The sequence below is a fragment of the Salvelinus sp. IW2-2015 genome, unplaced genomic scaffold (genome assembly GCF_002910315.2).
Source record: "Salvelinus sp. IW2-2015 unplaced genomic scaffold, ASM291031v2 Un_scaffold2502, whole genome shotgun sequence".
NCBI lineage: Eukaryota > Metazoa > Chordata > Actinopteri > Salmoniformes > Salmonidae > Salvelinus > Salvelinus sp. IW2-2015.
In genome coordinates this window covers 67,311-80,261 of record NW_019943818.1, presented here as the reverse complement: position 1 = coordinate 80,261, position 12,951 = coordinate 67,311, and the positions used below count along the sequence as shown (strand labels likewise).

At 42.9% G+C, this 12,951-nt stretch overlaps 1 protein-coding gene across 1 annotated transcript in view; it reads left to right on the top strand.

The window, feature by feature from the left end:
• The first annotated feature begins 8,169 nt into the window (after window positions 1-8,169).
• The window catches only part of LOC112074113 (uncharacterized protein C6orf118-like), a 20,462-nt gene continuing 15,680 nt past the window's right edge, over window positions 8,170-12,951 (top strand). Inside the window, exons 1-3 of the mRNA XM_024141333.2 lie at window positions 8,170-8,245; window positions 9,013-9,228; window positions 9,437-9,780. Coding sequence (XP_023997101.2) covers window positions 9,019-9,228; window positions 9,437-9,780 — 554 coding nt within the window. The 5' untranslated portion in view covers window positions 8,170-8,245; window positions 9,013-9,018. The remainder of the gene's footprint in view (window positions 8,246-9,012; window positions 9,229-9,436; window positions 9,781-12,951) is intronic.

Sequence of the window (12,951 nt, the reverse complement as noted above, 5' to 3'; positions counted from 1 at the left end):
CCACATCACCCCACACTACCACCCCACACCACCACCCACACCACACATCACCCACATCACCCCCACACCATCGACCCACACCATCACCCCCACAGCACATCGACCCCACACTACACGCCCACACCAATCACCCCACACCATCACCAACACATCACCCCACAACCATACCACCTCACCCCATCATACCCCAACCGGTCCACACCATCACCCGCCACACCACAGCCCCACACTACCTACCACCACACAAGATCTACCCCCACACCAATCACCCACACCGTCACGTCCTCACACCCCACTACCCTCCCACCATCACCATCACCCCAACATCACCCCACACCATCACTCCCACCACTACGACACGAACACCACACCATCACCCCCACCACCCACACATCACACCACACTACCACCCCACAACATCACCCCACACCATCACCCCCACACCACCACACTACCACCCACACCATCACCCCACACCATCCCCCACACTACCACCCTGCATTTAACCTGGGTGCCAGTATTTTATGCTATCATGCCAGCTCCTTGTCACTCATTGTCATGTGAATTAGCTGCTGCTATGCTCGTTACTTTTCAGAACTGCTTTCAGTACCTGTCAACCTAGAAGATCCACACCAATAGAATGACTACAACTAACTGAACTGTACTGTTGCAGGTTGGGGTCAATTCCAGTCAATTCAGGAAGCACACTGAAATTCCAATTGCATTATCTCAATGTTATTCAATGAGGAAAATGTGGAATGAATTTGGTTTATTTTTGATATGACTGAAATTAAAATGAATTGACCCCAACCCAGACGAACAGTTCCCGTTAAGATGTTGGCTGTATTCATCTTATGTGTGATCTTCTTTGTTGACAGTACTGACCCCAACCACTGTTAATCGGATGGGTAACTGCCCCAACCCTACTGTTAATCTGATGGGTACTGGACCCCAACCCTACTGTTGAATCTGACGGGTACTGGACCCAACCCTACTGTTAATCTGATGGGTACTGGACCCCAACCCTACTGTTAATCTGACAGTACTGGACCCCAACCTACTGTTAATCTGACGGAGTACTGGACCCCAGCCCTACTGTTAATCTGACGGTACTGGACCCCAACCCTACTGTTAATCTGACGGGTACTGGACCCCGGTACCCTGCTGTGTCTCTGACAGTACTGGCTCCCTGATGCCTGGTGTTATCTGACAGGTACTGGACCCCAGCCCTGTGGTTATCTGACAGGTACTGGACCCCAGCTGTTCTTTTACTGACAGGCACTGGACCCCAGCCCTGGTGGTTATCTACAGTACTGGACCCCAACCCTGCTGGTTATCTGACAGGTACTAGACCCAGCCCTGCCTGGTACTGAAGTACTGACCCCAGCCTGGTGTTATCTGACAGGTACTAGGACCCAGCCCTGGTGGGTATCTGACAGGTACTGGACCCCAGCCCTGGTGGTTATCTGACAGGTACTGGACCCCAGCCCTGGGTGGTTATCTGACAGGTACTGGACCCAACCCACTTCTGTTTATCTGATGGGTACTGGACCCCAACCCTGCTGTTAATCTGACAGTATGGACCCCCACCCTGGGTGGTTAGTTTCTGACAGGTACTGGACCCACACCTGGCTCTTATCTGACAGGTACTGGACCCCGCCCTGGTGGTTATCTGATGGGTACTGGATCCCAACCTGCTGTTGAGTGTGTGACCGGTGTATCGGACCCAGCCCTGGTTGGTTATCTGACAGGACTGGACCCCAGCCCTACTGTTTCTATGACGGTACTGGACCCCAACCTGTGTGTTTCTCTTTCTCTGACGGGTACTGGACCCCAACCCTACTGTTTATCTGACAGGTACTGGACCCCAACCCTGGTGGTTATCTGACAGGCACTGGACCCCAACCCTACTGTTTATCTGACAGGTACTGGACCCCAACCCTGGTGGTTATCTGATTTTATCAATATACAGTATTAGGTGTGTAATGATCAAATCAATCACATTTTATTAATCACGTGCTTGGTAAACAACAGGTGTGGACTAACAGTGAAATGCTTACTGACGGGCTCTTCCCAACAACGCACAGAGAAACAACATAGAAATAGAATAGAAAAGCAACAAAAACGTAATAATTCAAGTAACAATAGATACACAATGAGTAACGATAACTTGGCTACATACAAGGGGTACCAGTCAATGTGCAGGGGTAGGAGGTAATAACTTGGCTATATACAAGGGGTACCACCACTGAGTCAATTTACAAGGGTAGGAGGTAATAACTTGGCTAAATACAGGGGGTACCACCACTGAGTCAATTTGCAGGGGTATGAGGTAATTGAGGGATATATGTACAATAAACTAGGAATAAAGTGGCAGATAATAAACAGTAGCAGCAGCGTATGTGATTAGTCAAAAAAAGTTTGTGCAAAAAGGGTCAATGCAGAATGTCCGGGTAGCTATTTGGTAAACAATTTAACTAACTATTTAGCAGTCTTATGGCTTGGGGGTAGAAGCTGTTCAGGGTCCTGTTGGTTCCAGACTTGGTGCATCGGTGCTGCTTGCTGTGCAGTAGCAGAGAGAACAGTCTATGACTTGGGTGATAATGCAGTAGCAGAGAGAACAGTCTATGACTAGGGTGATAATGCAGTAGCAGAGAGAACAGTCTATGGCTTGGGCGATAATGCAGTAGCAGAGAGAACAGTCGATGACAAGGGCGATAATGCAGTAGCAGAGAGAACTGTCTATGACTAGGGAGATAATGCAGTAGCAGAGAGAACAGTCTATGACTTGGGTGGTAATGTAGTTGCAGAGAGAACAGTCTATGACTTGGGCGATAATGCAGTAGCAGAGAGAACAGCCGATGACTAGGGTGATAATGCAGTAGCAGAGAGAACAGTCTATGATAGGGGAGATAATGGCAGTAGCAGAGAGAACCGTCTGTGCTAGGGCGATAATGCAGTAGCAGAGAGAACAGTCTACGACTAGGGAGATAATGCCGTAGCAGAGAGAACAGTCTATGACTTGGGTGATAATGCAGTAGCAGAGAGAACAGTCTATGACTTAGGGCGATAATGCAGTAGCAGAGAGAACAGTCTATAACTTGGGTGATAATGCAGTAGCAGAGAGAACAGTCTATGACTAGGGCGATATATGCAGTAGCAGAGAGAACAGTCTATGACTAGGGAAATAATGCAGTAGCAGAGAGAACAGTCTATGACTAGGGCGATAATGCAGTAGCAGAGAGAACAGTCTATGACTAGGGGAAATAATGCAGTAGCAGAGAGAACAGTCTATGACTAGGGAGATAATGCAGTAGCAGAGAGAACGTCTATGACTAGGGCGATAATGCAGTAGCAGAGAGAACAGTCTACGACTAGGGAGAATAATTGCGCGTAGCAGAGAGAACAGTCTATGGACTGGGTGATAATGCAGTAGCAGAGAGAACAGTCTATGACTAGGGCGATAATGCAGTAGCAGAGAGAACAGTCTATAACTTGGGTGATAATGCAGTAGCAGAGAGAACAGTCTATGACTAGGGCGATAATGCAGTAGCAGAGAGAACTGTCTATGACTAGGGGAGATAATGCAGTAGCAGAGAGAACAGTCATGACTAGGGCGATAATGCAGTAGCAGAGAGAACAGTCGTATACTTAGGGAAATAATGCAGTAGCAGAGAGAACAGTCTATGACTAGGGCGATAATGCAGTAGCAGAGAGAACAGTCTATGACTAGGGAAATAATGCAGTAGCAGAGAGAACAGTCTATGAACTAGGGAGATAATGCAGTAGCAGAGAGAACAGTCTATGACTTGGGTGATAATGCAGTAGCAGAGAGAACAGTCAATGACTAGGGCGATAATGCATACATGCTGGAATTTAATTAGGACAAAGCACGCTGTATGCTTTATATGGTGCTAACTTACAATGGCAGTCATGCACTTTTCTGTGTGTGTGTGTGTGTGTGTGTGTGTGTGTGTGTGGGTGTGTGTGTGTGTGTGTGTGTGTGTGTGTGTGTGTGTGTGTGTGTGTGTGTGTGTGTGTGTGGTGTGTGGTGTGTACAAGGGAATGCGTACGTGTGTGTTTGAGCTTTTTGACTGCCCCCCCCCTCCCTTCACTTCCTCCCTCCACCCCCACTTGTATGTCAGGGAGGCCTCACTGCACTGTCCCTCTTTACTTCCCAGCACCAGTCATCTATCCGCTGTCTCCCAAATGACACCCTATCCTATTAAAGTGCTAACATTTTCACCAGGGTCCATAGGGCTCTAGTCTGGTTAAAGGTAGTGAACTATATAGGGTTTAGGGTACCATTTAGGATGCATCCTATTCTGCACTATGTTTAGCTTTTATTATAATCATTATTATTATCAATGATTATTATTATATAATGCTATTATTATGACTATTGTTATTTTCTTAATTGGAGTTTAAATTAACTTATATTTTTTTATACAAAGAAAAAAGATGTTTGGCCTTTTTGTTTTGTACAAAGTGAACATGAAGAGAAACAGAACGGTTTAGACATGTTTTAATAATTGTTATAAGAATGGTAACAATACATGTTTATAACTGTTATATGAATGTCTAAGACATCTTATAATAACTGTTATACGAATGTTCTCATCGTGTTATAACTGTTATAAGAATGTTCTCATCGTGTTATAAACTGTTATAAGGATGTTTCTCATCGTGTTATAACTGTTATAAGAATGTTCTCATCGTGTTATAACTGTTATAAGAATGTTCTCATCGTGTTATAATCTTATATAAGAATGTTCTCATCGTGTTATAACTGTTATAAGAATGTTCTCATCGTGTTATACTGTTATAAGGATGTTCTCATCGTGTTATAACTGTTAGAAAATGTTTTCATCGCTGTTATAACTGTTATCAGAATGTTCTACGTGTTATAACTGTTATAAGGGATGTTTTCTCATTCGTTTATAACTGTTATAAGAATGTTCTCATCGTGTTATAACTGTTATAAGAATGTTCTCAACGTGTTATAACTGTTATAAGGATGTTCTCAACGTGTTATAACTGTTATAAGGATGTTCTCAACGTGTTATAACTGTTATAAGGATGTTCTCATCGTGTTATAACTGTTATAAGAATGTTTTCATCGTGTTATAACTCTTATAAGAATGGTGTAGACAAGTTCTAATAACTGTTATAAGAATGTGTCTAGACGTGTTATAACTGTTATAAAAATGGTCTAGACGTGTTATAACCGTTATAAGAATTGTCTATACTTGTTATAAGAATTGTCTATACTTGTTATAAGAATTGTCTATACTTGTTATAAGAATTGTCTATACGTGTTATAAGAATGGTCTAGACGTGTTATAACTCTTATAAGAATGGTGTAGACATGTTATAATAATTGTCTAGACATGGTATAACCGTTATAAGAATTGTCTAGACATGGTATAACTGAGGAATGTCTCAACTGTAAATGTAAGAGAGCAGGAATGATGATGAGTTTTATAAAAAAATCTTGAAAACACTCAATGTCCTTTCCTGTGTGAGCTTTCATAACTGTTTCACAGTGCTTCATAACTGTAATGTCTGTTTTAGCTACTAAAAGCCTAGAATGAGGCTGAAAAGCTGTCGCACGGCGCGCAACCATTCTGGAGGGACGTCGCCCTCCGAATTGCTCTTTGCAAACTGGGATAAATCAAATCAAATCGTATTTGTCACATGCTCCGAATACAACAGGTGTAGACCTTAAAGTGAAATTCTTACTTACAAGCCCTTAATCAACAATGCAGTTTTAAGAAAAATACGTGTTTAGAAGGTATTTACTAAAATAAACTCAAGTAAAACATAAAGAAAGAAAGAAAAGGAAAAAGCAAAGGAAAAATAACAAAAAATTAAGGAGCAACAATATAATAACAGTAGCGAGGCTATATACAGGGTATTACGGTACAGAGTCGATGTGGAGGCTATATACAGGGTATTACGGTACAGAGTCAATGTGGAGGCTATATACAGGGTGTTACGTACAGAGTCAATGTGGAGGCTATATTACAGGGGGTACCGGTACAGAGTCAATGTGGAGGCTACTATACATGGCGTTACGGTACAGAGTCAATGTGGAGGCTATATACAGGTGTTACCGGTACAGATTCAATGTAGAGGCTATATACAAGTATTACGGTACAGAGTCAATGTGGAGGCTATATACAGGGGGTACCAGTACAGAGGTCAATGTGGAGGCTATATACAGGGGGTACGGTACAGAGTCAATGTGGAGGCTATATACAGGGGGTACCGGTACAGAGGTCAATGTGGAGGCTATATACAGAGGGGTGTTCCGGTACAGAGTCAATGTGGAGGCTATATACAGGGGGTACCAGTACAGAGTCAATGTGGAGGCTATATACAGGGGGTACCGGTACAGAGTCAATGTGGAGGCTATATACAGGGGGTACCGGTATAGAGTCAATGTGCGGGGGCACAGGTTAGTCGAGATTATTGAGGTAACATGTACAGTACCAATTAAAAGTTTGGACACACCAGCTCATTCAAGGGTTTTTCTTCATTTTTTCACTATTTTCTACATTGTAGAAAAGTAGTGAAGATATCAAAACTATGAAATAACACATATGGAATCATGTAGTAACGAAAAAAGTGTTAAACAAATCAAAATATATGTTATATTTGAGATGCTTCAAAGTACCCACCCTTTGCCTTGAGAGAGTCACTGGTACTTCCTGCTTTAGTTTTTGCTTGTAAGCAGGAATCAGGAGGATAGAGTTATGGTCAGAATTGCCAAATGGAGGGTGAAGGGAGAGCTTTGTATGAGTCTGTGTGTGGAGTAAAGGTGGTCTAGAGTTTTTCCCCCCTATAATTGTACGTGTAACATGCTGGTAGAAATTAGGTAAAACGTATTTAAGTTTCCCTGCATTAAAGTCCCCGGCCACTAGGAGCGCCGCCTCAGGATGAGCATTTTCTTGTTTATGGCGTTATACAGCTCGTTGAGTGTCGTCTTAGAGCCAGCATCGGTTTGTGGTGGTAAATAGACAGCTACGAAAAATATAGATGAAAACTCTCTTGGTAAATAATGTGGTCTACAGCTTATCATGAGATACTCTACCTCAGGCGAGCAAAACCTTGAGACTTCCTAAATATTAGATTTTGTGCACCAGCTGTTATTGACAAATAGACACAGACCTCCACCCCTTGTCTTAACGGAGGCAGCTGTTCTATCTTGCCGATGGACCGAAAACACAGCCAGCTGTATGTTATCCATGTTGTCGTTCAGCCACGACTCGGTGAAACAAAGGATATTACAGTTTTTAATGTCCCATAGAATAGTGTTGATCGGAGCTCATCCATTTTGTTATCCAATGATTGCATGTTGGCTAATAGGACTGATGGTAGAGGGGGTTCACTCACTCTCCGTCGGATCCATCTATCATTAGGTCTGGGAATATTATGTTGCCAGCAAGGAATACAGAAAGATATCATGTGCTCCATTTCAAGTATTTTACTTCTTCTTGATGATAAAATAGTTTATCATCTGCCAAACGCAATAGTACTGTAAACCTAAAAGTGTGAAGGTGTTGGCTTCTTTGTTGAAATGGCGCGTGTGGGTTACTTAAGCAATAAGGCCCGAGGGGGTGTGGTATATTGGCCATTTACCACAAATCCCAGAGGTGTCTTATTGTTATTATCAACTGGTTACCAACGTAATTAGAGCAGTAAAAATAAATGCTTTGTCATACCCGTGGTATATTGTCTGATATACCATGGCTGTAAGCCAATCAGCATTCAGGGCTAGAACCAGCCAGTATATAATTCCATTACTTACAACACCCGGTACAGGGATGGCTAACTCAGGAAATTCCTTTGGTCTCTACTGAGTTAGGTAAATCAGCTTTTAGTTTTTGTTGCAAATTATTTATGGGAAAATCTTCATTTTCTGAAATGTGATGTTTTGGTGCCTCTTGGCCAATTCAGAACGCTGATTGAGGACCTTTTTACTGATGAACGTGTTTTTCTTTTTTTCTGCTTGCATTTTGTATTTTTATTTTGATGTGTGTATTTTTTTAAATCTACATAATTCAAGGCTCATCTGTAAAAGAGACCTTGGTCTCAGTATGACTCCCCGATAAAATAAAGGTTAAATAAAATTCACTTCCGCCACCGTGTGTTGACGCGCGGTATCCCCTGACAACCGTCTGGGGATAACAGGAATCTTTTCTCAGAACTTTTCTCTTCACCTCTGGGCAGACAGACGCGGGTGAGTACAGTAGATCATGCTTCGGCAATATGATGTTGGTGTAGTTATTTCGTGCGAATTACAGTGTTTATATCGTCTCAAGAAACGTTTAGCTATAGTTTACTTATTTGCGTGCGTGCCTGCGTGCGTGCTTTGCGCCAATCTATGTAAACTCATGGATTTGACTTTCCCAAATTACAGCGCTTGCTAGACAAATAATCTGCACATGATGGACATCTACCGTGAAATGCAGTGTAATTATTAACAGAGCAAAATGCTAATCATGTTTCTAGGTAGAGCTTTCAATAAGGTCAATGAATAGAATATGTGCAAGTTAGAGGCTATAGATATTCTGAGTAGGCAATTTATTTATTTTTTATTTAACCTTTATTTAACTAGGCAAGTCAGTTAAAGAACAAATTCTAATTAACGATGATGGCTTACCCCGCGCTGGGCCAATTGTGAGCCGCCCTATGGGACTCCCAATTACGGCCGGATGTGATACAGCCTGGATTCGAACCAGGGACTGTAGTGATGCCTCTTTCACTGAGATGCAGTGCTTTAGACTGCTGCGCCACTCGGGGGCCCACTCGGCAATACTTTGCTACATTTAACATGCTAGTCCTTAAGCAGAAAGAGAGACTTGCTGTTAGTGCTTTAGCCTACAATGTTTAGCCTACAATTTAATATTTAGCCTACAATGACCCCAAAAAATGACCCCAATGACCCCAAAAAAAGCACACATCTTTCCAATACCACATTCAAGTTCCTTCCCGCCCTCCTCTCAGCCAGCCATGTCTACCAAGGCTACCACCCCTAACAAGCCTCGGATGCTGAGGGTATCTGACGTACGCCGGGAGCTCCGGAGCCTTCTCCTGGGGGCAGAGATGGCTCACAAGGCTGACATCCAAACATACAGCTGTGGCCACCTGAGCCCTTACGCCCTGAGCCAGACCCAGCCCCACCGGAGGAGGACAGAGGAACCAATCTGGGAGATGTCTGAGGTCTTTCCCCCACTGTTTTCTTTCTATATTCAGTACCATTTTGCAGAAAAATGCATTGAAAGTATAGAGAGCATTACTTTTTTTTCACAGGGGCGAGCAGCGTTTACCCACCAATTTGTTTTACCATTACATCACTGCTTACAATGACACAACAACAATCACATACAACAACAACAAAGCCTAACATCAACATATTCATTATCTCTAGGTCCAGGACAGAGAGAAGGATGAGGAGGAAGGCCTGAATCCCAGTCCTTTTACGCAACGCCTCCAGAGACAAACCAAGATGGCCGCCAACATCGAGAAGATGACGGAAGCCATGTTTGACTTCACTGTCGCCAAGGGGCTAAAACCTACAGTCTTGAAGCCTGGGCAGCATGAAAGCCTTACTGGCACACAGAGAGGAACGAAGGGAGAGGAAGGAGAAGAAAGAGAGAGGAGGAGGAAAACAAGTCTCAAGATGGTTCTGGACACCTCTGAGCTCTTCCTGGTCAAACCCAGCGTAGCATCACAGACCAAACCTCCTGGAGGTGTTGAGGGGAACCAGGAAAGGTAATAATGATAATAACACTGTAGTATAACAGACCAATCCTCCTGGAGGTGTTGAGGAGGGAAACCAGGATAGGTAAGGACAATAATAATAAATAAAGCGGTGAGCAGCAATGAACGGGGTTCACAGGATGAAAGAAAGGACACAAGATCAATATGATAATGATGTGTAAGCATTACTAGGGCTGTTAGGGTGAACATATTACCGCCACTCCGGCAGTCACGAGTCATGACCGCAGTCAAATTCCATGTGACTGTTTAGTCACGGTAACTAGGCTTCTCCAAGCTCTGATGCTGCTGATGGTCATTAGTAGCCTACCAAACTTGCTAACTGCCTGGTACTCAGCACTCTATTATCCCTGTAATCACTCTGACATCAATGCAAATTTAATTTGAAAATCTAATCAAACACTTCATGAGAGCCCATGAGCTCATGTTGCGCAACATTTCTATAGGCTAGAGAAAACAGAGTGATGGCCTCTATTAAAAAGAGGAGGCTCCCATAAGATTTCTATAGGCCTACTTTCCTAATATTAAACATATTGCTTCTCTGGCATGAAAATGAACCACGGGAATAGCGTCCTCCATTCGCTATTTAAGTGCATAGATGACATGTATTTTTTTATATGATAATAGTCCATTCTAAATCAAAACAAATGTCACACATATATTATTTAGTATATGTAAAGACAAGATTAAATCAAGAATAGTCTAATAGGTGACAATATTCGCCTATCACTAATGTTTGCTAGCTAACTAACAGTATGCTTTGCAATAAAAATGACTTTCTGACAAAATTAGAAACTTATATCTAGAAAATGTAGCTAGACTCTTACCCGTATACATGCATGCATGCGTCACGGCAGACTGGAACCATTTAACTCTGTTTTGTTCGTAGCTACATCTTGTTTGGCCAGCTTTGTGTCAAGTCACTACGGTTCACACTGATTGTGGCGTGTGCGGAAAGTAGCCCATCACTTTTTCCAACTGATCTCTCGATAGCGCCTGTTAAATTCAGCGCATCAATGTTGTTGAGAAAAGTAGCTAAACGTTTGTAGTTCTCGATGGCTAACGTTATATCTTTCAAAAACGGTGCAGTAGAAAGAACTGTCAACACATACTGAACAGCTGACATTAGCATGCTACATGGCAGACCAATCCAAACTCATCTCCCGGCATGTCCAGCCTATATACATTATCTCAGCCAATCATGGCTAGTGAGAAGGTTCCTCACTTTTTCCATGGCTAAACCAACTAGGCTCGTAATTTAACAATTTTATTCGTATTTATGTATGTAATACGACTTTGTTATTAAGGCACATGAAAGTTCATGTTCCAGAAGGCATTTCTGCCAAAAAATGCATTTTGATTTAAAAAATAATAATTTACGTTCAAATGCTGCTCCTGTGACGTGCGACATATGCCTAATTTCCTGAAACGAGTCACATATTTATTTCTCCACAGAATAGGTCAAATGTTGTACTGTTGGGGATAGTAGATTGACATAGGCTAGTGCTCATTTTGTTGACTGAAGAAAAGTAAATGTGGACAGTTCTTCCAGTATCTTCAATATGCGCCTTCACTTGTAGCCAGTGCGAATGACCCAAATGTGAGAAAGACCCAATGGCCGTAAAAGGCATGGAATTTTTTATGGGGCATTACGGCATCACACAAAGGGGATGCCGCCAGGAAATTTGAGGCATTATCAAGTGCTTGTTGAATTGTGAATGAGAGACTGATGAAGTGTGTACAGCCTGCTCAAAAAACAAAGCAGAGCTCATGTCTTTCATGCAGCTTTTTTCAAATCGTCATTAGAGTCACATCATGCAGCCTTAGAATGTATTAAAAATCAAAACATATAGCCTAATGTTTGTATCACAACTAAAGTTACATTATAACTCTAAATTAATCATATAGGAGGACCTGTTTCTTTGTTAACCGCTCAACACAGAATAGCCGATTGTGCTCACTCCCTCAAATCGTTTGGAGAAAATATACTTTCTATTTTATTCAGCTATGTTCTCACTCACGGTTCAATGACACTCTCACTCACGGTTGAATGACACTCTCACTCACGGTTGAATGACACTCTCACACAGTTGAATGACACTCTCACTCGCGGTTCAATGATACTCTCACTCACAGTTGAATGACACTCTCACTCACAGTTGAATGACACTCTCACTCACAGTTGAATGACACTCTCACTCACGGTTGAATGACACTCTCACTCACAGTTGAATGACACTCTCACTCACAGTTCAATGACACTCTCACTCACAGTTGAATGACACTCTCACTCACGGTTGAATGACACTCTCACTCACGGTTGAATGACACTCTCACTCACGGTTGAATGACACTCTCACTCACGGTTGAATGACACTCTCACTCACCCAGTTCAATGACACTCACTCACAGTTGAATGACACTCTCACTCACGGTTTGAATGACACTCTCACTCACGGTTGAATGACACTCTCCCTCACGGTTGAATGACACTGCTCACTCACGGTTGAATGACACTCTCACTCACGGTTGATGACACTCTCACTCACGTTCAATGACACTCACTCACGGTTGAATGACACTCTCACTCACGGTTCAATGACACTCTCACTCACGGTTTCAATGACACCTCTCACTCACGGTTCAATGACACTCCACTCACGGTTGAATGAAACTCTCACTCACGTTCAATGACACTCTCACTCACCGGTTCAATGACACTCACTCACGGTGAATGACACTCTCACTCACGGTTGAATGACACTCTCACTCACGGTTCAATTACACTCTCACTCACGGTTGAATGACACACTCACTCACGGTTGAATGACACTCTCCCTCACGGTTGAATGACACCTCTCACTCACGGTTGAATGACACTCTCACTCACGGTTGAATGACACTCTCACTCACGGTCCAATGACACTTTCACTCACGGTTGAATGACACTCTCACTCACGGTTGAATGACACTCTCACTCACAGTTGAATGACACTCTCACTCACGGTTGAATGACACTCTCACACAGTTGAATGACACTCTCATCTCGCGGTTCAATGACACTTTCACTCACAGTTGAATGACACTCTCACTCACGGTTCAATGACACTCTCACTCACGGTTCAATGACATCTCCACTCACGGTTGAATGACACTCTCTCACAG